This window comes from Oenanthe melanoleuca, chromosome 5 (genome assembly GCF_029582105.1).
Source record: "Oenanthe melanoleuca isolate GR-GAL-2019-014 chromosome 5, OMel1.0, whole genome shotgun sequence".
Taxonomy (NCBI): Eukaryota; Metazoa; Chordata; class Aves; order Passeriformes; family Muscicapidae; genus Oenanthe; species Oenanthe melanoleuca.
Genome location: NC_079339.1, coordinates 16,918,175 through 16,942,900, shown reverse-complemented (window position 1 = coordinate 16,942,900; position 24,726 = coordinate 16,918,175). Strand labels below are relative to the sequence as shown.

At 43.7% G+C, this 24,726-nt stretch overlaps 1 protein-coding gene across 1 annotated transcript in view; it reads right to left on the bottom strand.

The window, feature by feature from the left end:
* Window positions 1-777: 777 nt before the first annotated feature.
* MUC6 (mucin 6, oligomeric mucus/gel-forming) overlaps window positions 778-24,726 on the bottom strand; it is a 44,299-nt gene continuing 20,350 nt past the window's right edge. Inside the window, exons 20-41 of the mRNA XM_056492091.1 lie at window positions 23,865-24,016; window positions 22,991-23,132; window positions 22,485-22,595; window positions 21,953-22,138; window positions 21,306-21,545; window positions 20,723-20,879; window positions 19,846-19,989; window positions 19,207-19,269; window positions 18,352-18,399; window positions 16,855-17,043; window positions 14,833-14,874; window positions 14,375-14,608; window positions 13,627-13,674; window positions 11,027-11,292; window positions 10,858-10,957; window positions 9,899-10,342; window positions 8,016-8,445; window positions 7,057-7,503; window positions 5,164-5,618; window positions 4,044-4,649; window positions 2,722-2,824; window positions 778-1,010 (exon numbers count right to left, since the gene is read on the bottom strand). Of these exons, the coding sequence (XP_056348066.1) occupies window positions 833-1,010; window positions 2,722-2,824; window positions 4,044-4,649; window positions 5,164-5,618; window positions 7,057-7,503; window positions 8,016-8,445; window positions 9,899-10,342; window positions 10,858-10,957; window positions 11,027-11,292; window positions 13,627-13,674; window positions 14,375-14,608; window positions 14,833-14,874; window positions 16,855-17,043; window positions 18,352-18,399; window positions 19,207-19,269; window positions 19,846-19,989; window positions 20,723-20,879; window positions 21,306-21,545; window positions 21,953-22,138; window positions 22,485-22,595; window positions 22,991-23,132; window positions 23,865-24,016 (4,785 nt within the window). The 3' untranslated portion in view covers window positions 778-832. The remainder of the gene's footprint in view (window positions 1,011-2,721; window positions 2,825-4,043; window positions 4,650-5,163; window positions 5,619-7,056; window positions 7,504-8,015; window positions 8,446-9,898; window positions 10,343-10,857; window positions 10,958-11,026; window positions 11,293-13,626; window positions 13,675-14,374; window positions 14,609-14,832; window positions 14,875-16,854; window positions 17,044-18,351; window positions 18,400-19,206; window positions 19,270-19,845; window positions 19,990-20,722; window positions 20,880-21,305; window positions 21,546-21,952; window positions 22,139-22,484; window positions 22,596-22,990; window positions 23,133-23,864; window positions 24,017-24,726) is intronic.

Genomic DNA, 24,726 nt, shown 5'->3' with positions numbered 1-24,726 from the left:
GAAAAAAGGCACCCTGAGCTTTTCTGCAATCATACAGCTTTTTCTGAAGTGACTTGCAAAAGAAGTAAAGATGGTCTATTGTGGCAGCAAGTAGAAATTGCTTGTGAATGAACCACTTGTATCCTGTTCGATGGCTGTGGGCTTTGATTTCTTGCGGAGAAATGCCCTCAGCTTCCTGCTTTATCCCAAAGTGTGTTATGTTTCTAGAAACGTCCCACCACACTTGAGGGTGCTTGTGGAAACCTCACCATTCACTTTTGGGTCATGTAGCACCTTGCCTTCCAACCCTGCCATCTGTGGATCATGAGCACAATGTCCACCTTCAAAGGCAAGGAACAGGTAACTTCCCTTCTCCCACTGAAGTAGTGGGTTCTTGCACAGGCCCAAGTTGACTGTAGTGAGTCTGATGGACTATATTTCAGTTAAAATAATCGGTCAAATAAGGAGAAAGAAGGTAGCAAATTCAGTTCCTTCTACTTTATTTGAACATTGAATTTTTGTTACTGCCCAGTGCATGGGTCAGGTTTTAGCCTCTGGTTAAATAAATCACCCTGAGCAAGGCCAAAGTTTCTTGTCTTCCCTGCTCATCCCTACTCCAAGCCTGTTCTTTATTTCTATGCCTGGTCTTTCCTCCTCTGCACCCCACCTTGCTCCTGATCAGGAATAATTTATCTGGTAACTCCATTGATAGTCCAGGCAGCTGCTCAGGCAGCCTGACAGCAAGGCTGTCCTGTGTAATCAGTACAAGAGAACCCAGAAACGAGCTGTGGAAGGATTAACTTGTGATCAGGGTTTAATTACAAAAAATGGTATCTGCAGCCATCAGGTCTGACTACTGTGTACAACTGTCAAAGTTACACATGCAGCCACTAAATACAATTATTTCTGTGGCGAGCTTCCTTCCAGGTTTATCTGGGTCTTGGCATGGTAGTTGGAATTGCTTCTTAAGAAGTTCAAGTGGCCTACAGCAGCCACATGCTGTGGTGACAGTCATCTTCTCAACATCCAGCCTGTGTGGAAGGGAGGGAGAATCAGTTGGCATTTGTTTACAGCATTTTAGGCTCACAGTCTTTAAAGTATATGAACCTCTTTCTTTCCTATGGTGGGAGGTTTAGAGGAAAGAGCATGGCCCTCAGCTAAATGATTCTGTAAACTGCAGGACAATGTGGGAAATCACTCCATTTTAAGATCTCAAGATGCAGAAACTCTGGTGTGCTGAGCTGCTGCCTTCCGTTTTGGAAGAGGATGGACTTGATAATCCTTGTGGGTCCTTTCCAGCTCAGGATAGTGTGTGATTCTATGATGTCATCATCTGTTAGGCCTCAGACCTCACTGGAAAACTGAAAGAATTTGATTCTCCTGGTCTCCTTTTGGCCTTCTGAATATTTGTAAAGTAACTAGGAATTAAATTTGTTAAAGCTGCACAATGACCCACTTAAAGTTTACAAAATGTCTCTTGCAGATGCTGAATTGTGTTCCTTTTACAGTTCACAGAGGAAGGAAAACACTTTCTCCCTTTGAACAGGTGTACTGGAATCTGAGGTGGTATGATGCTGGTTCTGGGTGTGAGGTCAGCTAACCAGGTGCAAGACTTGGACATAATTGCTGAGTTCACAGTAACAGAGCACAGGTAGGTGAAGTGAGAGCTTGAATAGGCAGGTAAGGATTTGAGTCTGTCCTTACAGTACTGCAGTTCTTAGGCTGTTGGTTCCTGACCGTGTTCAGCCTCCTGCTGGCCTTGGTTCTGCCTTTCTCTTTGTCAGTGGGAAACTCTATCCATAACAGGCCAGAATTCAGGTATGGGAAAAAGAGAGCTAAGGAAAAAAATATTTTTTGGAAAAACCTCTCTTGGAGTGGAGAAATGTTTTCTTGGTTTCAGTTAAAACTGGGTTTTAACCACAACTTTCTTAGCAATTGAGACAAACCTTAACTCTAAAAGTCTTCCTCCAGGTTTCACAGCCCTTTTGTCAATTTTCAGGATACAAGGTCAGTCTCAGTTTTCAGAATGTGGGGAACACTTGAATGTGCTTTGAAGGGGACAATTTTGGCATCAGATTAATTTAAAATAGTTCCTGCAAAAGCAAAACCCTTCATTGCTTTTCATTCTTTAACATTGTATTGGCTTGGATTGTTGGGAATGTAACTTTTTCCCCCAATAACCGAACTCTAATACTGCTGCACTGTTTACTTGTATTGAAGCCTTGATTTCCTGTCAGATTCTCTTAATGGGAAGCAGAACTGCACAGGCTCAGATAGTACCCTTGTAATTATAAAATATACCTGAATTACACTATTAAGGGCATGTTATAAGACAACTGAAGTGACATTACTTAACTTAGATGAAATTTCTTATTTTACTGTCTTAGCTATTTGAAATAGATATTTGTAGTCTAAACGATTTTTTCAGTCTTTGAAAAGCAAACAAACAAAACCAAAATGCTAAAAAGCCCTCCAAACCTGCAGCACTGATGTCTGGCTTTTTTTAAAAACAAAACAACAAAAACTTAAGGAAGTGAGATGACCTTCCTTGCTTAGATGTAAATCCCTGTGTAATAAATTACCTTATTGTTGCAATACAGCAACATTGTATATTGCTAGGTGGATTCTAACCACCTTTTCCTCCCTGAATTATAAAGGCACAGTAATTCATAAATTTCCCTACTTAGAGATGACTAAATAAGGAAAACAACTTTAGTACTGTACAGCCTCAGTTATCCTTACTTTGTTGAAGATGGACATGATCCTTCACATCGGCTCAAAGTGACATTTGTGGAGCAGCCTTTGTAAGTTATTTCTTCTTCATATTCAACTTCTCTACAAGGCTCTGTCAAATTTTAAAAAAAAGTCTGCTATAATTCATACTGGTCTTATTGAGTGACATTTCTTAGATGCCAAAAGCCTCCATATTTGGTTTCATGGAAAACCATTCTTACTGCATGAGATAATTAACAAGTCACAAGTGAGTTACACAGCAAGAGGAGGTTTTAAACTGGGCATAAAGTTGCAGGAGAGGCTTACCCTGGAGGACAACAAAAGAAAGTAATTTTTAAAGGAAATTTTATTTTTTAAGAAGACAGATGTCGTTGCAATTAGAAATGAGCAAAAAAATCCTGTTAAGAATATAGTACACATTCAATCTAGCATGGAAAAACTAATCCTCTTCTGAGAAAATATGCAAAGAGAACAACCAGTTGGCTTATTCTGGTAGAATTATTTCTGGTTCACAGACTTGACTTATTTGAAAATTGCTTAATTTATTCATTTTAGGGATATATTTATGGATAGCCAGAAGTTTACAACTTGCCTTACTAGGGAGAATGTTTAATGCTACATTAGGTAACAATTCTGTGCGTCAGTGTTATGCTTTCTCCTGGCTTGAAGCACCACACTAAGCACTTTATGAAGCAGAAAACTGACTGAAAACACAGGTTTCCCAAGGAGTTCAAAGATAGGGCTTGAAGTTTATGTAAAGGAGAACAAAGATGTTGAAAACTATGAAGGCAATTCATGCACTGCTCACACCTGATCCTGCACAATGGTCTTTCAAGGACACTCAGGCTCCCTGCTGAGAGAAGGGATCTAGATTATTTAACATTATTGCCAGGGGGACTCAGTTAATGTTGTAGTACGACTTGGGGTTTTCTTATTGGAAAACAAGACAACTACTCAGTGGGCAGTAGACTGAGATGCTGTATCTATATGCCCAAGTGTGCAGAGCATATGAGAACTAACAGGAAGGCTGCAGAGTAATGAGGGGATACCTGTTCCAATAAGAGGTTTCTTACACCACTCTTTCAAATGACAGAATAAAGATTCTGTGGCTCTCCTGAAGTGCATCCTGTCACTCTTTAATTCACATTCCTTAATGCTTAAAATATTGAACAGCAGGGAACCTTTATGAAATCTAAGGCATCAGGCAATAGCTTTATAAAAAATAACTTCAGAAAGGCAAAAAGATCACAACCAAAGGATATGTAATACGCTCATCAAAAAAAGGCATTAAAAGCAAATCCATGATAAAAGAAATTATATGGATACATTACCGTGTGGCACACTTGATGGCACAACAGAGGACAGGGATGTTGAAAGTCCAGAGGTGAGAGGAGGAGTTGATGTCGTGCGGGCAGTGGTCAGTGTGGTTGTTTGCAGGGAACTCCTTTCAACAGACTCTGTAGAAGCCGTAGTGATAACATGGGGAGCAAAGGTAATGGTTGTAGACAAAACAGTTGGGATCAACGCTGGCCTGGACTGGGCAGAGACACTGGTAGGGACAGCTGATGAAGATGTTTTGACATATGGATTCGATGTGGTGTTTTGGAAGTAAGAATATGTGGTGCTCTCAGCAGAGCTAAATGTGGAAGTAGTCAGGGATGTAGGAACAGACACTGTGCTGACAGTTGGTGTAAAAGGAGAAGAGAATGGAGATGTGGCAGTGGAGGGCAGCCTTGTGCTGAGCGGGCTGCTGGGGACAGGTGGAGAGCTGGGATGTGCAGAGGTTGTTTCCAGAGGGGCTCCTGTGCTGCTTGTTGGGCTGGGCCCTGTGGAGACAGAGGTCTTGGAGGTGCTGCTGATGGACGTGGCTGTGCTGGTCTTGTGTGTGGTCACAGGGGTCCCAGTGTGTGGCACAGCAGACTCTTCGTGGGTGAAGGCTGAAAGGAGGGAAGCACAGGTCAGCTAATGACAAAGACAAGGAAAGTAGGAAATGGAGGTTGTCAGAGGAGTCAAACTGGGGATAGGACCTAAAATGGAATGCCTTTGCTGCAGTGAGTACTCCTGGGAAAAGGAATACTGGGTTTGTGAGTCCTTCCCACTAGCCACTGCCTTCTTTCTGTCCTAAAAAGGGAAGAATTGGACACAGTTGCTTCAAACAGGAGAGATCCCAGTAGGTGATCTTAGAAGAGAACCCTGTCTGGATATGCATGTCTCCATTCAATAACTAGCCAGAGCATAAGGTCAATCTTCTGTTAGATAGGCAGGCTTCATGTCAGAGACCAGTGCCTGAGAGTCATAACAAATTAAGGCCGTACCAGTGTTCCAAACCAGAAAGAAGGGGAATAGGGAGTAAAAACTAAAACAACTGTTCAATAAACAACTGTGCCTGGAAAAGATAAATGGAAAATGGAGACAAGGCAAAGCACCAGGATGGGTAGGAAGGAGCCTTACCAGGCTGTGAGGAGCTGAGCCATGTTGAGGACACAGTTGAGGAGGGAGAAGAAGCAGGCAATGGCAGCGTGCTGGTTTTGGCTGTGGTGGGTGCAGAGGACTCTGTTACAGGAGACTCCTTTACACCTTGGGTTGCTGGGGAAGAGGGCCTGGGCCTCAGGGTTGTAGCTGTAGGCCTGGGGCTGGTGCTGGCAGCTGCTGTGGAGGAGCCTGTGGAAGTGGTGGCAGTGGAGGGCAGCCTTGTGCTGAGCGGGCTGCTGGGGGCAGGTGGAGAGCTGGGATGTGCAGAGGTTGTTTCCAGAGGGGCTCCTGTGCTGCTTGCTGGGCTGGGCCCTGTGGAGACAGAGGTCTTGGAGGTGCTGCTGATGGACGTGGAGGCCGTGGTCTTCTCTGTGGTTACAGCTGTCTCAGCATGTGGCACTTGATGGGTGAAGGCTGCCAGGAAGAAAGCAGAGCTCAACTGAGTATGAGGACAGTGAAAAATGAAATGTGTATAGTCAGAGGAGTTAGACTGGGGATATAAACAGAAAGAGCAGTGCTGTGCTGCACTGAGTGTTCCTGGGAAAAAGGGAACACTTTTACTGTAGGTCCTGTCTACAAGCTGCTGTCTGGATTCTTTCAGAAAAGGGGAGGAAATGGACACAGTGCCTTCCAAAAGGTAAGATCCAAGTACCTTTTCCTGGAAGAGATACCTGTGTGGATATGCATGTGTCACTTCAGGGAGCAGGCAGAGCTTAAGGACAGCCCCCTCTGAGACTGGCAGTTCAGGATATAAGGGAGAGATCAGTGCCTGAGAGCCATAACAAAGTAAGGCCATACCAGTGTTCCAAACCAGAAAGAAGGGGGAATGGGGAGTAAAAATGAAAACACATTTCCAAGGAGCCTGTGCTACTGGAACCTAAGAAGGGAAATGGGAGAGCAAGGGGAAGTAGCAGGATGGGTAGGAGGGAGCCTTACTAGACTGTGAGGAGCTGAGCCATGTTGAGGAGGGAGAAGAAGCAGGCAATGGCAGCGTGCTGGTTTTGGCTGTGGTGGGTGCAGAGGACTCTGTTACAGGAGACTCCTTTGCAGCTTGGGTTGTTGGGGAAGAGGGCCTGGGCCTCAGGGTTGTAGGTGTGGGCCTGGTGCTGGTGCTGGCAGCTGCTGTGGAGGAGCCTGTGGAAGTGGTGGCAGTGGAGGGCAGCCTTGTGCTGAGCGGGCTGCTGGGGGCAGGTGGAGAGCTGGGATGTGCAGAGGTTGTTTCCAGAGGGGCTCCTGTGCTGCTTGTTGGGCTGGGCCCTGTGGAGACAGAGGTCTTGGAGGTGCTGCTGATGGAGGTGGCTGTGCTGGTCTTGTGTGTGGTCACAGGTGTCTCAATGTGTGGCACAGCAGACTCTTCATGGGTGAAGGCTGCAAGGAGGAAATCACAGGTCAGTTGAGAATGAGGGCAGAAGGGGAAAGCAAAGAAGATTGCTCAAAGCTGCAGACTGCAAGCATAAGTTGAATCAGAATTTCTGTAGTCTAGTGAGTATTCCCAAATTTGAGAGTGGATTAGGAATGTGTCCTGTCCACGAGCTTCTGTCACTTGCCCCTCAAAAGGGATTAAATGAACTGTGTGCCTTCCTAGGCGCAAAATCTCTCTTCCTTTTCCTGGAACATGGCTCTTTATGAATATTCATGTCCCTTCAAGGTACAAGAAGTGTGCAAGGATTGCCCCTCCAAGACTGGCATGTTAGGACACATGGGAGTGACCTTTTCCCAGGGCCATATTGAAGGATGGCCACACCACTGTGCTGATGAAAAAAAAGGAGATTGGGGAGCGAAAACTAAAACAATCTGCACTGCTAGAAATGAAGAAAGGAAAAGGGAGAGAATGGGAAGCACCAGGATGGGCAGGAAGGAGTCTTACCAGGCTGTGAGGAGCTGAGCCATGTTGAGGACACAGTTGAGGAGGGAGAAGAAGCAGGCAATGGCAGCGTGCTGGTTTTGGCTGTGGTGGGTGCAGAGGACTCTGTTACAGGAGACTCCTTTACAGCTTGGGTTGTTGGGGAAGAGGGCCTGGGCCTCAGGGTTGTAGCTGTAGGCCTGGGGCTGGTGCTGGCAGCTGCTGTGGAGGAGCCTGTGGAAGTGGTGGCAGTGGAGGGCAGCCTTGTGCTGAGCGGGCTGCTGGGGGCAGGTGGAGAGCTGGGATGTGCAGAGGTTGTTTCCAGAGGGGCTCCTGTGCTGCTTGTTGGGCTGGGCCCTGTGGAGACAGAGGTCTTGGAGGTGCTGCTGATGGACGTGGCTGTGCTGGTCTTGTGTGTGGTCACAGGTGTCCCAGTGTGTGGCACAGCAGACTCTTCGTGGGTGAAGGCTGAAAGGAGGGAAGCACAGGTCAGCTAATGACAAAGACAAGGAAAGTAGGAAATGGAGGTTGTCAGAGGAGTCAAACTGGGGATAGGATCTAAAATGGAATGCCTATGCTGCAGTGAGTACTCCTGGGAAAAGGAATACTGGGTTTGTGAGTCCTTCCCACTAGCCACTGCCTTGTTTCTGTCCTAAAAAGGGAAGAATTGGACACAGTTGCTTCAAACAGGAGAGATCCCAGTAGGTGATCTTAGAAGAGAACCCTGTCTGGATATGCATGTCTCCATTCAATAACTAGCCAGAGCATAAGGTCAATCTTCTGTTAGATAGGCAGGCTTCATGTCAGAGACCAGTGCCTGAGAGTCATAACAAATTAAGGCCGTACCAGTGTTCCAAACCAGAAAGAAGGGGGAATAGGGAGTAAAAACTAAAACAACTGTTCAAGGAACAACTGTGCCTGGAAAAGATAAATGGAAAGTGGAGACAAGGCAAAGCACCAGGATGGGTAGGAAGGAGCCTTACCAGGCTGTGAGGAGCTGAGCCATGTTGAGGACACAGTTGAGGAGGGAGAAGAAGCAGGCAATGGCAGCGTGCTGGTTTTGGCTGTGGTGGGTGCAGAGGACTCTGTTACAGGAGACTCCTTTGCAGCTTGGGTTGTTGGGGAAGAGGGCCTGGGCCTCAGGGTTGTAGCTGTAGGCCTGGGGCTGGTGCTGGCAGCTGCTGTGGAGGAGCCTGTGGAAGTGGTGGCAGTGGAGGGCAGCCTTGTGCTGAGCGGGCTGCTGGGGGCAGGTGGAGAGCTGGGATGTGCAGAGGTTGTTTCCAGAGGGGCTCCTGTGCTGCTTGCTGGGCTGGGCCCTGTGGAGACAGAGGTCTTGGAGGTGCTGCTGATGGACGTGGAGGCCGTGGTCTTCTCTGTGGTTACAGCTGTCTCAGCATGTGGCACTTGATGGGTGAAGGCTGCCAGGAAGAAAGCAGAGCTCAACTGAGTATGAGGACAGTGAAAAATGAAATGTGTATAGTCAGAGGAGTTAGACTGGGGATATAAACAGAAAGAGCAGTGCTGTGCTGCACTGAGTGTTCCTGGGAAAAAGGGAACACTTTTACTGTAGGTCCTGTCTACAAGCTGCTGTCTGGATTCTTTCAGAAAAGGGGAGGAAATGGACACAGTGCCTTCCAAAAGGTAAGATCCAAGTACCTTTTCCTGGAAGAGATACCTGTGTGGATATGCATGTGTCACTTCAGGGAGCAGGCAGAGCTTAAGGACAGCCCCCTCTGAGACTGGCAGTTCAGGATATAAGGGAGAGATCAGTGCCTGAGAGCCATAACAAAGTAAGGCCATACCAGTGTTCCAAACCAGAAAGAAGGGGGAATGGGGAGTAAAAATGAAAACACATTTCCAAGGAGCCTGTGCTACTGGAACCTAAGAAGGGAAATGGGAGAGCAAGGGGAAGTAGCAGGATGGGTAGGAGGGAGCCTTACTAGACTGTGAGGAGCTGAGCCATGTTGAGGAGGGAGAAGAAGCAGGCAATGGCAGCGTGCTGGTTTTGGCTGTGGTGGGTGCAGAGGACTCTGTTACAGGAGACTCCTTTGCAGCTTGGGTTGTTGGGGAAGAGGGCCTGGGCCTCAGGGTTGTAGCTGTAGGCCTGGGGCTGGTGCTGGCAGCTGCTGTGGAGGAGCCTGTGGAAGTGGTGGCAGTGGAGGGCAGCCTTGTGCTGAGCGGGCTGCTGGGGGCAGGTGGAGAGCTGGGATGTGCAGAGGTTGTTTCCAGAGGGGCTCCTGTGCTGCTTGTTGGGCTGGGCCCTGTGGAGACAGAGGTCTTGGAGGTGCTGCTGATGGAGGTGGCTGTGCTGGTCTTGTGTGTGGTCACAGGTGTCTCAATGTGTGGCACAGCAGACTCTTCATGGGTGAAGGCTGCAAGGAGGAAATCACAGGTCAGTTGAGAATGAGGGCAGAAGGGGAAAGCAAAGAAGATTGCTCAAAGCTGCAGACTGCAAGCATAAGTTGAATCAGAATTTCTGTAGTCTAGTGAGTATTCCCAAATTTGAGAGTGGATTAGGAATGTGTCCTGTCCACGAGCTTCTGTCACTTGCCCCTCAAAAGGGATTAAATGAACTGTGTGCCTTCCTAGGCGCAAAATCTCTCTTCCTTTTCCTGGAACATGGCTCTTTATGAATATTCATGTCCCTTCAAGGTACAAGAAGTGTGCAAGGATTGCCCCTCCAAGACTGGCATGTTAGGACACATGGGAGTGACCTTTTCCCAGGGCCATATTGAAGGATGGCCACACCACTGTGCTGATGAAAAAAAAGGAGATTGGGGAGCGAAAACTAAAACAATCTGCACTGCTAGAAATGAAGAAAGGAAAAGGGAGAGAATGGGAAGCACCAGGATGGGCAGGAAGGAGTCTTACCAGGCTGTGAGGAGCTGAGCCATGTTGAGGACACAGTTGAGGAGGGAGAAGAAGCAGGCAATGGCAGCGTGCTGGTTTTGGCTGTGGTGGGTGCAGAGGACTCTGTTACAGGAGACTCCTTTACAGCTTGGGTTGTTGGGGAAGAGGGCCTGGGCCTCAGGGTTGTAGGTGTAGGCCTGGGGCTGGTGCTGGCAGCTGCTGTGGAGGAGCCTGTGGAAGTGGTGGCAGTGGAGGGCAGCCTTGTGCTGAGCGGGCTGCTGGGGGCAGGTGGAGAGCTGGGATGTGCAGAGGTTGTTTCCAGAGGGGCTCCTGTGCTGCTTGTTGGGCTGGGCCCTGTGGAGACAGAGGTCTTGGAGGTGCTGCTGATGGACGTGGCTGTGCTGGTCTTGTGTGTGGTCACAGGTGTCCCAGTGTGTGGCACAGCAGACTCTTCGTGGGTGAAGGCTGAAAGGAGGGAAGCACAGGTCAGCTAATGACAAAGACAAGGAAAGTAGGAAATGGAGGTTGTCAGAGGAGTCAAACTGGGGATAGGATCTAAAATGGAATGCCTATGCTGCAGTGAGTACTCCTGGGAAAAGGAATACTGGGTTTGTGAGTCCTTCCCACTAGCCACTGCCTTCTTTCTGTCCTAAAAAGGGAAGAATTGGACACAGTTGCTTCAAACAGGAGAGATCCCAGTAGGTGATCTTAGAAGAGAACCCTGTCTGGATATGCATGTCTCCATTCAATAACTAGCCAGAGCATAAGGTCAATCTTCTGTTAGATAGGCAGGCTTCATGTCAGAGACCAGTGCCTGAGAGTCATAACAAATTAAGGCCGTACCAGTGTTCCAAACCAGAAAGAAGGGGGAATAGGGAGTAAAAACTAAAACAACTGTTCAAGGAACAACTGTGCCTGGAAAAGATAAATGGAAAGTGGAGACAAGGCAAAGCACCAGGATGGGTAGGAAGGAGCCTTACCAGGCTGTGAGGAGCTGAGCCATGTTGAGGACACAGTTGAGGAGGGAGAAGAAGCAGGCAATGGCAGCGTGCTGGTTTTGGCTGTGGTGGGTGCAGAGGACTCTGTTACAGGAGACTCCTTTGCAGCTTGGGTTGTTGGGGAAGAGGGCCTGGGCCTCAGGGTTGTAGCTGTAGGCCTGGGGCTGGTGCTGGCAGCTGCTGTGGAGGAGCCTGTGGAAGTGGTGGCAGTGGAGGGCAGCCTTGTGCTGAGCGGGCTGCTGGGGGCAGGTGGAGAGCTGGGATGTGCAGAGGTTGTTTCCAGAGGGGCTCCTGTGCTGCTTGCTGGGCTGGGCCCTGTGGAGACAGAGGTCTTGGAGGTGCTGCTGATGGACGTGGAGGCCGTGGTCTTCTCTGTGGTTACAGCTGTCTCAGCATGTGGCACTTGATGGGTGAAGGCTGCCAGGAAGAAAGCAGAGCTCAACTGAGTATGAGGACAGTGAAAAATGAAATGTGTATAGTCAGAGGAGTTAGACTGGGGATATAAACAGAAAGAGCAGTGCTGTGCTGCACTGAGTGTTCCTGGGAAAAAGGGAACACTTTTACTGTAGGTCCTGTCTACAAGCTGCTGTCTGGATTCTTTCAGAAAAAGGGAGGAAATGGACACAGTGCCTTCCAAAAGGTAAGATCCAAGTACCTTTTCCTGGAAGAGATACCTGTGTGGATATGCATGTGTCACTTCAGGGAGCAGGCAGAGCTTAAGGACAGCCCCCTCTGAGACTGGCAGTTCAGGATATAAGGGAGAGATCAGTGCCTGAGAGCCATAACAAAGTAAGGCCATACCAGTGTTCCAAACCAGAAAGAAGGGGGAATGGGGAGTAAAAATGAAAACACATTTCCAAGGAGCCTGTGCTACTGGAACCTAAGAAGGGAAATGGGAGAGCAAGGGGAAGTAGCAGGATGGGTAGGAGGGAGCCTTACTAGACTGTGAGGAGCTGAGCCATGTTGAGGAGGGAGAAGAAGCAGGCAATGGCAGCGTGCTGGTTTTGGCTGTGGTGGGTGCAGAGGACTCTGTTACAGGAGACTCCTTTGCAGCTTGGGTTGTTGGGGAAGAGGGCCTGGGCCTCAGGGTTGTAGGTGTGGGCCTGGTGCTGGTGCTGGCAGCTGCTGTGGAGGAGCCTGTGGAAGTGGTGGCAGTGGAGGGCAGCCTTGTGCTGAGCGGGCTGCTGGGGGCAGGTGGAGAGCTGGGATGTGCAGAGGTTGTTTCCAGAGGGGCTCCTGTGCTGCTTGTTGGGCTGGGCCCTGTGGAGACAGAGGTCTTGGAGGTGCTGCTGATGGAGGTGGCTGTGCTGGTCTTGTGTGTGGTCACAGGTGTCTCAATGTGTGGCACAGCAGACTCTTCATGGGTGAAGGCTGCAAGGAGGAAATCACAGGTCAGTTGAGAATGAGGGCAGAAGGGGAAAGCAAAGAAGATTGCTCAAAGCTGCAGACTGCAAGCATAAGTTGAATCAGAATTTCTGTAGTCTAGTGAGTATTCCCAAATTTGAGAGTGGATTAGGAATGTGTCCTGTCCACGAGCTTCTGTCACTTGCCCCTCAAAAGGGATTAAATGAACTGTGTGCCTTCCTAGGCGCAAAATCTCTCTTCCTTTTCCTGGAACATGGCTCTTTATGAATATTCATGTCCCTTCAAGGTACAAGAAGTGTGCAAGGATTGCCCCTCCAAGACTGGCATGTTAGGACACATGGGAGTGACCTTTTCCCAGGGCCATATTGAAGGATGGCCACACCACTGTGCTGATGAAAAAAAAGGAGATTGGGGAGCGAAAACTAAAACAATCTGCACTGCTAGAAATGAAGAAAGGAAAAGGGAGAGAATGGGAAGCACCAGGATGGGCAGGAAGGAGTCTTACCAGGCTGTGAGGAGCTGAGCCATGTTGAGGACACAGTTGAGGAGGGAGAAGAAGCAGGCAATGGCAGCGTGCTGGTTTTGGCTGTGGTGGGTGCAGAGGACTCTGTTACAGGAGACTCCTTTGCAGCTTGGGTTGTTGGGGAAGAGGGCCTGGGCCTCAGGGTTGTAGGTGTAGGCCTGGGGCTGGTGCTGGCAGCTGCTGTGGAGGAGCCTGTGGAAGTGGTGGCAGTGGAGGGCAGCCTTGTGCTGAGCGGGCTGCTGGGGGCAGGTGGAGAGCTGGGATGTGCAGAGGTTGTTTCCAGAGGGGCTCCTGTGCTGCTTGTTGGGCTGGGCCCTGTGGAGACAGAGGTCTTGGAGGTGCTGCTGATGGACGTGGCTGTGCTGGTCTTGTGTGTGGTCACAGGTGTCCCAGTGTGTGGCACAGCAGACTCTTCGTGGGTGAAGGCTGAAAGGAGGGAAGCACAGGTCAGTTGCATATTGCTGGCTTATGGGATGTTGGTTTGTAGACTTTTGTGTTTTTGAGCTTTTTTGCGCAGTTATGGTGCAGGATTGGAGGCCTCGTTCCCAGTAAATCTGGTTGGTTTTGGGTTTCTGGGGTTCTTTTCAGTTATTTATGTGTCCATTACCCTAAATCCATCCTGTCCTGTTTCTGTTTCAAAAGTGCTTGCTCTTGACCATTTTGAAGACTGACCTCTAGGGACTTATCTCCTTCTTCCTGGAACAGTTGAATGGGGAAGAGGTATCACTTGTTTGCTGGTAGTTTGAAATTGTCTTGATGCAGACTCCTCTGGGAGGGATCCATGGGTGGGCTGTGGCTACTAAAGGGATATGGATGCATTGGCCAGGGATGACTTTTATTTCTTCCATGACCAGAGCACTCACCTGTTACTACTTTAGTAGTTGGTGTCTTAGCTCTGGTTGGCTCCCTTGCTACAAAGAAAGGGATGAGAGAAAAGAATGATTGAGTCCTTGGGAAGGATTCTAGGCAAAGCATGTTGTGGCATCTTCCCAAAGGAGGATCAACACTAAGACAACTCTGGCATGTGGGTCTAACAGAAAGAACTTAAGCCTGGATTTGAGAGTACACTTTCTTGCCCACCCTCCACTGGTGACTCTTGCACTCAGGATCAGCATTGGTCCATGAGGTCATATTTGTTGAACTGCACTTTTCATGGCTGTGCCAGGACCTAGGCATCCTTTGGCTGAAGATGATGCCTTGGGTTATGCCTCTCACTCAAAACTGTCCTGAGCTGTAAACTGGAGATGTTTCCAGTTTCCATGTCTTTTGTTCACTCCTACCCCACTGTGAATTCCCAGGGCAGCACTGTAACAAGAGGGAGGTGCTTTAGCTTGTGTGTGATTGGTAGCTGTAGGGCAGGAACTCATGGATGCCTGAACCCTCATAGAGGCCTGTGCCCCAGAGCCAAAGCCCTGAAGTTGCAGGGAGGAGGATACAGTCAGGGTCATTTGTGGGTCAGGCCCAGGAGCTGCCAGTGTCCCATGGCAATAGCAGGGGCAATTGAGAATGAGTATCAAAACTGAGGACTTTGTGGGACATGCTGCTTAGGAGAGAAGGGTGGGAGCTAGAAGAAGCAGGCAGAGCAGCAGGAAGGGCAGGAGGGAGCCTTACCAGGATATGATGTTCCCAGCTGTGTTGAGGAGAGGGAAGAAGCAGACGAGGCTGAGGTGACAAGCAAAGAGCTAGAGCTTGGAAATGTCCTTGTCAGTGGAACTTCTGGGCTGGTGGCAGGGCTGGTCTCTCTCAGGACAGAGGTGCTGCTGGTGGACATGGCAGGGGTGGTCTGTGTCTGTGTGACAAGGTGCTGCACAGGCGGTGTCAACGTTGTTCTTATGTGGGTGACAACTACAGAGAGAAAAGCACAAGTTGATTGAGGGCAGGTCTGAAGGGGGCCTCTGAAATTCTACACTCCCTGCCTTTTCTGAAGCTCCTGAGGAAAGAAGAGCCTCAATGGATGCATGTTTCCCCTCCCAGGTATTCCAAACTGGGCAATACCATCATCTGGAAAGGCTGGGATAAGTGAAGCAGAGTCTTAGGCCAAGGGCATCCCCCTTGTCCCTTTTACTTGCCTTCTGGGTAGTGCAGAGTGGTTGCTTCGGTTCCCTCACTCTCTGTGATGAAAGAATTAATATTAGTAATGGTTGGGAGCTGGTAAGGTTCTAGAGGAAGCTGTAACTGCTTGCACAAGAAGACCCAGATATATGCACCCCAACAGTAGTTTGTGGGAGAGACTTGGATTTGGGAAAGAGCATACAGCTGCCTTCCCACTACAACAGACTTCCCACCACACACTGTCCCAGCCTATCAGCTGCTAATGTAGTAATATATGTTGCCATACAGCCTCAGAGGAGGCTGTCCTTCTTTGTATATTGAGTGTCAGACATTCAGGTTAATATTTTTGAGGGGAGCATTTCTTACAAAGGGTAGGGGAATATATATTCTTTGGTCTGTGAATTTTAAGAACTTGCTTTGAAGCATAGAGAGATTTTGTCTAAATTTGGAGGAAGTGTTGGAAGAGAAATGTTAGCTTAACATCATATTCAGATGTCAGACGCTTGCTCTGTTGCAAGACAAATTTCCATTTTAGTCACACTTCTTATCCATGACCTTTCCTTTCTATTTGCAATGTTAAGACCACGAGTAAGAATGCCTGAGGTCTTTTTATAAAGAGTATATTGATATATGTCTAATGAGTGATGGATTCACCTGACAGATATAAGAAAGTGCTATTTACCTGCTGTTGTTAGTTTAGGCTGGCTGAAAGTTGTGCTCTGAGTTGTGGTTTGAGTAGGTATTGAGGAAGTTGCCATCTCCCCTTTGGTGGTGGTCTTGAAGGGTGGTGAGGTGACCCCTGTTTTCTCTGTCTCTGTTGAAGCAGCGGTTGATGAGGCAAAAGGTGATGAGGGAACAGACTTTGGTGTAGTGGCCAAGGTTCTTTTCATTGAGGTAGTTATGGAAGGAGTAGTGATGGTTGTAGTCATGTTTGGTGTGGTAAAAATTGATGTTGTATGTTCTTTTGGAGTAAAGATAAAAATATAATGTGAGTAACCAATTAATAGAAAAATTAAAACCAGATAAGTTATTAATATTTTAGAGTTATTAATATTTTAATTTTTATTTTTCAAATATTTTCAGTATGACTGTTGTATTCATGTTCTTTTAAGCTTACCAAATATTTCTGTACTTATATTTGTTTTCTATTGTCTCATGTCTGTCTTTGTTCTAATTTTCTATATTAAACAAATCTAATACAGGAAAATATAATTTTTTTAAACAGTTAGCTCTTTTTGTCACTTTGGCTAAAGTCTGAATGGGCTTTGTCCATTGGCTTTTATTATGCTCCAAATCCAAAGCCATACTTGCAGCTTTCTGCAATTTGTATTGAAAAGCTAAATAACATCATACTATAGACTCTCCTTGCCTCAGTGCATAAATCATCTCTCACAGTGTCAGCTTTTGTGTGTTTTGACTCCTTTGGGACCTATTTTTACCTCTGCTTTCCCTGAGCCATGGTCCAAGATGGTTTACTAGCTGAAGTGCATGTTGGTATGAGGCTAAATGAGGCTCCACAAGCCACAGAATAAGAAAGTAATCTATGCTGGCAGAGTCATCCTCCAGAGATTAGGACTTTAGAAACCTAGACAGAGCTGCTGCACTGATACCTGTATGACTCTGCTTTGCAGCTTGCTTACATTATTCAGAGTCAACAGATTGGGTGCTCCTTGAACTCCATAAGTGAACAAGTGGAAAAGAGGCTGAAGCTGAGCTAATAAACCCAGCTGGAGCTGGGCTTGCTCACTGATTATAGAACTTCCAACTCTGTTTCTCAGATGAGTCACCTTTTGCTTGCATTTTTAACCTACTGTCTATATCCTTTATCTTTTCATGCACTTTCAATCTACACTTCTGAACATTTCTGGTTAATAAATTCCTTTCTGGAAGCCTGCTTTGCCTGCTTCATGATTTGGAGTCTAATGCTTGGATGTTGTATGAAACTGAAATACATACCTAGGAATGGTATCTCAACCATGTACAGAGATATAGAGCAAGTTTGCCACAATTTATTTTATACAATAACGCTAAAAACCTACCAGTTGTTGACTTGACTGTGACAAGAGGTTGTGAGGGTGAAGTTTTTGGAATTGTAATTTTTGCAGTTATTGTTGGATTTGTAGTCTCAGTAGTCTCAACTGATACAGCTGTTGCAGAAGAAGTACTAGGTTCTGTTAGTAGTGTGCTTGTGGTAGAGCTCTTTGTTACTTTAGGCTGCACCGTTGTTACTAAGAGAAAAAAAAATGAAAAGATAAGAAATAGTCCTCAATAATCTATTAATATCTATATAAATGGAATTTTTCTAAAGCAAACCCAGTGTTTTTATAGCTATTAGTTGTAGCTACTATTAAAACCCATTACTTTTTAAATTAAACCTTGAAGAGCTGTTATCCATTGCTTCCTTTGCTATCATGTTCAGTGAATACATGAAATCAGTATTCTTGGAGATGCTTTAAAACTTCTTCTTCACTTTAAAGTGAATTTGGCATAAATACTTGTTCAAATCAGCAGAGATGGAACAATATTCCAATCCTATATCCAGTAGTATCCATAATTTTATTATTCACACAACCCACAATGTACAGTTTTCCAATACCATCTGTCTTCAGGAAAATTAATGGAATTTCTAACAAATTTAAGATCAGCATGTGTAGATTCCTTTCCTGTACCAGGCTATAGGGGTTTGGTATAGTCAGTCACACAATTCTATCAAGACTTTCTTCAATTGTTGAAGTGTTATGTGGCCAGTCCTTAGTAAGATTTGGCATAAATTTTTGTGAGATCCTTTTCATCATTGATTCATCATAGAATCATAGAACGACTTGGTTTGGCACAGACCATTACAGATAATCTTATCCACTCCCTCTGCAATGAGGAGGGATGTATTCAACTAGGTCAGGCTGCTCAAAGGCCTCTCCAGCCTGAACTGAATGCTTCCAGGTAAGGGGATTCAACAGTCTCTCTGGGCAACATCTTCCAGTGTTTTACCAGCCTCATCATAAACAATTTCTTCCTTTTACCTGGTCTGAATCTAATCTCTTCTGATTTAAAACCATTACTCTTCGTCCCATCACAACAAGCCCTACTTAAAAAGTCTGTCCCCATCTTTTTTATAAGCCCCATTCAAGTACTGAAAAGCCACGAAGAGGTCTCCATGGAGCCTTCTCCACCCCAGCCTGAACAACACCAGCTCTCAGAATTTTCTCACAGGAGAGGTGTTCCAGCCCTCTGGTCATTTTTGTGGCCCTCCTCTGTCTTTCTTGAATTAAAGACTGCAGAGCTGGACAGAGCATTCCAGGTGGGCTCTCATCAGAGCAGAGGGGCACAGTGCCCTCCCTTGACCTGCTGGCCATGCAGCTTTTGATGCAGCCCAGGATATTATGGTACCAGGGTATTTTTCATCATTTCACCTTATGCATGTGAAACTGATAATGCTGCTCTATCACACAGAAAAGGACATTACTGATTTCATAAACACTTATGAGGACATAATATCAGTGTATCAGTAACACAGTTCATCAACTGTGTAAACTAACCTGGTGAAGGAGAAGATGGTTCGGGTGTGGTGGTAACGTTTACTTGTCCTGTTACATAAAAGCAAAACAAGTTAAATTTGTGAATAAAAGCATATTAAAACATCCCAGATAAGGCAAATCTCATTGGATTGGATTCCAGGAATTGTGCTAATTATGGAGGTATTCCTGAAGGTATTTAATGTTACATATTTCAGTGGTCAAATCCACATCAAAGGACTTAATTACAAAGAAATCAATACATCTCATTATTATAATGAACACTAGTAAGTTTTTTCTATCTTTGTTATGACTTTTATGTCTAAGGGCACCTCAGTTTTCAGGGCTAGTGGAACATGGTTTTGTATGTAAGGGAAACCAAGAGCTGAGATCCTGGTTACACAATATAGAATTTTGTAATAAGATTTTTGTTCTTAAGGTTTTGTTTCTTTTAACACCTGCATGAAAATCCAAACTGTCCAGCTAGAGTCTATCCAAAACATTATTTAAGATGATACATTTTCATGTAAATAAGCCATATGGTAATAAACCTCAAATTATTTAAAAAACCCAACAAAACTCTAAAAAGACATTTATTGAGTCCAGTAGCTAAATCTGCTCTTCTGCTGCACATTCCCTTTTTCCCAAAATGTGTTGAATATCTCTGAGACTCACAGCTCTGCAGGGCCTGTGCCTCACTCAGATTAGAACACCAGTACTTTATTTTACAAGCAGTATAGTAATGGGTTTATTTTGAAAGGAAGTTATGTTTAAATGAACACTCATTTTTTGAGAGATACTAGAAAAATATCTTCTGTGAGTCTGTGCAAATATTGTAGTATGGTTTTCAAGTTACTGGGAAAAAGAAATGCTGCTTACCACATGGCATGCACCTTTCCTCTTCATGGTCAAAGTATTCATCATGAGAGCAGTTGTAACAGCCTGAAGAAAGGGGAAGAGAAGTTTGTTTTACATTTCTCAGAGAAAGGTATTTAATTTACACTATTTACAATTGAATATATTATATTTCTGTTATTAAAAAATAGTATCAATTGCAACATCATCTATTCAGGTAAGTATTTCCAAAAGCTCAGAAATAGGTTTTGTATATGTAGGAATTTGTTTGGTTTTTCCAGCTATATCCATTTGTTTAATAAAAATATAATAATAATGTATTAATTAATTAGTTAATTAATTAATATAATAATAAAATATTAATTTATTTCCCCACATGTTTTCTTTCCTAAGTACAGTGCATTCTTTTGATTTGGTTCAAGTCAGAATTTCTCTTCCAGACAGGCTGAGCTTGATATAAAGCTAAATATAGTACATCTACTGAGTTGATTATGTATTTAAAATACTACTAGTAAGGGAAAGATCAGCAAAACTTCTTCAAAAATAACATCAATTAGATTACCATTATTTAATTGTGATATGATTGATTAAAAATTAAAAAAAAAAACAGCACTGAAAACAATTATGTTACTGTTTCCTGGTTTACTGTAGTAGGGTTATTACCTTCCATATTGACATATTTGTAGTTTTGATTTGGACAGTTACAAGGCCTGTAGTGCCAATAGCATTTGTCATCATTGTAGCCATGGGAAAAAGCATCATCAATTCCTGTTCTTTTATGAGAATTGTAATATTCACAATAGACAGCTAAAAAAATAACAAGCAAGAGAGAAGTCAGATTTTTTTTTTCAAATTAATGGCATGATATTTCCACAGCACTAGAAGGACAACAAAATTAATTAACAGTTGGAATAATAAAAACCTTCACTGAAGTGATTAGTTTTTGATGTAGATATATATTTTAACTCATGGAAGTCAGTTTCTTTTTTGCAAGTACAGTAAGGCATTTCCACAACTTTTCATATACAATATATTGAAATGTGGAAAGAAAAACCTCAAAGATGACAACTCAAACATTGATTTATAGCATGTTCATCCTCTTTTTTCCTCTATATGTGCTGTTTTGGAACACCTTGATGTCATTTACAGTGTTCCAGCCAACACAGCTGTCTTCATTCCCTTGACATCCACACAGAAGGTGATTTCATCAGAGCTCAAATGAAACATTTTTTATAATTTCATGCTTTCTCTGTCGGCAAACTCACAGTGCACTATACAGTGATAGCAGAATAAACAATCTGCTTTCTGTGACCACATTATTTTCTCTCTCATTACTCCATGGTAATAAGAGTTAAAATATTTTGGTTAATTTAGCAGAAAAGCACAGATTTCAAAACCCAGCTGGCTGAGATCAACTCCTTGACCACACAGAAAATGCAAACTTTGAGGTGGTTTTTAATAGGTTTCCTATGTTGCCAAATGAATATGCTGACAATAAAAATCTCTTAAAGCTGTTTAAGGCGAGCTTAAGGAAACTCACGACAGAACTCGGGTGTCCTCCAGTCAATGCAGATGCCTTTTTCCAAGCAGGCCATGGCATAGACTGCAATGGAGTCACACATGCACTGACAGTCCCCTCCAATGTCACAACCACAGGAGTCTCGCACACAGGCCTCATAGTAGGGCATCCGATTCACCTGCATGGCAAAAGGAAGGGATTCATTTTCCAAGATTATTTTGTGCCTATTATACTCTATGTATATGAATAGCCACTGCAGCATAATCCACTTTTCTCACTGGTATTCACCACCTGAAAATGCATTGATTAATTATCAAAAGGCACCACCACAGATTGACTAATTCCTGATTCTTAAGTCTTCATTCTTTTTTCACTCTCATAGTTTTAATTAATCATTAATACCATATTTAGCTTTTGTATTCACAAAAGGGATGATGAAGTACACACAAAAAAAAGGAGATTAACATAAATGTGAGCGATAAAATTTTTAACATGTATTTTATTGAAACATTTTGCCAAACAGAAAATCACCTGTTGGAGCATGAGCATTTGGAAGAATACAGATTATGCCTATAAATAATAAAAAGAGCAAATAAATTCTTACCTTATTGTGACAGGCAGAAAAAGCTTGGCTGTTGATGATGGAACATGTCTTTTCTGCCCATGCTTTACGATAAGGGTTCTTGCTACAGGGGTCCACTACAAAGTACACATCCCCACAGAGGGGATTCTCTTTCCAAGAGTTGACAAATTCCAGCTCATTTGATGCCACATATTTGCTTCGAGTTTCAAAGTCATCCTTCATGTTGCCATTATAGTTCCCGCACAAACCACAGATCGTTTCCTAGATTCAATGAAAGCACCAATATCAGTTCAGCAAGTTACAATTCTCACCTTCCCTTTTGATTACTGACAGTTTCTGTGCTTTAGGAGTGACTATCATCTACAGATTCTCACAACATAGTTGTGCATGGGTTTCTCCCCTAAACTGTAAACTGTTGTAATTTAGAGATCAAATTCAAATGTGCAGCTGCATAAATTACAAACACTTAGGTCAAACATTTCCTGAATTTAGTACAGAAATCCCTTAGAAGTTAGCCTCCTGTGAAGATCTCTGCTGTTTTGAAGATAATGATAAAAATTAATTGCTAATAGCTTTTCTGGAAACCCTTTGACATTCATAGAGATTCAAGGCAACTGTGCAGTTCAGTCTGAATGGAGGAACACTTTAAGGAAATCATACTGCAATACCTGTGTTTCTCTGGAGATCTTGATGAAAAAGTTCATGTGCTTATTCCAAATAAGGGTCATGTTGTATTTTCCTGGGATAATGATATCAAACATCAGGTGAAGGGCGTTCTTTATCACTTTGTATTGTACACCAGGATTTTCCCCAGAAATAGCAAAGGTTTCATCTCTCAGTATGATTGTCAGATTCTGGAAGAAAATTTATCTGGAAGTTACAACTTATCAAGTTTCAGTACTTTCCTTGCTGAAGTTCAGATGCTGTGATACTCCAGCAGGAAAACAGTATTTTTTGATTGAGCAATTCACTGCGGAGTAAATTCCAAAATTTCCTGGCTTCTATATAGACAAGATTCTTGGAGAATGAAGCACAACTTGAGAATTAAAACAAAAACAAACAAAAAACTATGGCATTTCCTGTTAAAACCAAGGCTGTAGGTTTAGCACATAATTTCACTTACAAGACCTTTCTCTTAAGATACAGCTAAAGCTTCCAAAAATGAAGAAAACCTGGATAATGGCAGAAAGAAGAGCTCACCCCAAGGTAAATGCTGATGGATCTGGAGCACGTAACTCCTGATTTCCCACAGATGACATTCTCAGTAACAATTTTGAAAGAGGAAATGGGTCTGTTAACACTGCAGCCATCCTAAAAAAGAATCCAAAACAAACCTCAAGAAGCATAAAGGCTCAATAGACTGTGCTTGAAGTCTTCCAACTTAAAACATAAAAGTATAAGAAAATACAGGATGCTTAAAATGTCATGAGTAATTCTGTTCTGAAAGGTGATTACCCCTGCTTTGCTGGTCAAACTGACATAACTTCCCTAAAAGACATATTTATCTGGTACAGAATACAATGACTGTTTAAATATATTATTAAAAAATCTAAAATTGGTTATAATCACATGCAAATGATGTTTTTATAGAAGTAAAATTATTTTTTCTAGGTATTGAAATAAACATAACGTATAGAAACTCAGTAAGTCATTATTATTTCTTGATGCAGAGATGCTGCTGAAATAACCAGGAGGAAGCAGGTTACCGTAGCTAATATGTATTCGCAGTTGCCATCAAACACAAAGCGCTGTCCATCAAAGGTGGTAATGTGGCCTTCTCCATACAGATTACAGGTGGAGGAACACCTTGTTTTCTGAACACATTTCCATTTGCCTTTTTTGCAAGTGCTGGGAGTGAGAAAACACACTCAGATTTCCAAGAAATGCCATGTTCACCTGCTTATTTTTATATACATCCACTTTTATTGATACCATGTCCAATTAATTGACATATGTACACTGAGACCAAGTTACAGTTAATATGAGAACCATAATCAACATTTATGGACTGCCTATAAAATGAATTCATAATAAAGAAGAAACCTTAAATAAGTTTTTGTGCTCTTTCATTAAAGAAGTAGTATATAAAATCCATTTATTTTTGCTCTTAATGATATCAGAAGTCACTGCTCTGTGTAGTTTTGGGAGTGGTTTTTTTAATAGATTAGTAACTGGAAAGGGAATAAAGTACTGTAAGGATGCTGTTAAAGAGATGGGAATCTTTTTGGGGGCGGCTGCTTTTAACTATAGAAAATATTTTGCTCTCATCTTTATTTAAGTAGAGTTGTTAATAATACTTGATTTCATATAATTTACAGTCACAGGCCCTACTGGATGCCTTTATTCCTGAACATATATAAGGCAGAAATCATCCCTGAAGCTGATACAATGACTCTTATCCATACATATATTATCAAATGTTAAGCTTCTCTCTCTGTTAATCCCTGTACTCCATCATATTATTTCTTCCTTACAGCTGTTGCCATCTCCTACTCTTCAGTCAGTTAAACACTTTTTTTTATGTGGCTGTACCCTTCAGTGAAACAGAGGATGTGCAGTGAAAATCCCTGTGATTCTTACCAGATCTCACATTCAGTCTGGATTTGTTCACCTCTTCCATAAGCAAGGCCACCATATTCACATGGACACTCCTCAGCTGGCACACACCTGCCATCGAGATTTTCATAGAGGCCATCAGCACAGACACAGCCTGATTCACACTTTGTGGGTATCTGGGAAAGGCCAACAGATTGCAAAACAAAAAGAAAAGAATGTGAGATGCATTTTATCCTGGATGTGAACAGCGTCAGGAGTGAACCTGTGCCAAGTTCTGTTTGGGCTTGATTTTAGTTTTGTGATGTTCCTTGTATTAACATGCTGTCAGTTGAACTAGTTCCACTGACGCTGTAACACATACTTGTGGTCTGAGATACTAAACATACCTGAAGATTCTGAAAAACTTATCTTTCATCACTACCAGTCTTTCAGAAACAGTACATAAGAATATCCTTCATATCAAGGAAGCGTATTACAATTCTACAAATTAGTCTGTTTCTTTAATATAAGAAAACCCTTTCAGGACAGCCCAGATCTTCACCTAGCCCAGGTCTCCTGCATTATGTGATCAACAGGAGCAGAGAGTTGAAAAAAAACAGAACTGGAAGCATAAACTCCATATTTACATTGACATGGAGTCACAGCTTATGGAGTACCTGAGCAAAGATTATAGTCATGTAGTTAAGAATCTTTAATGGATTTATTCTAATATAATTTAATTAATTAATTGATGCAATTAATTTCTTTAATCACTTCTTAAATATATGTACAATTTTTGTGTCCATGGCCTGATATTTAACTGCATCATGTCAGATAAAATAATTCCTTCAATTTCACTAGAAGGAATGTAGTCTACTTCTAAGTAACAACTTAAACATTCTACCTC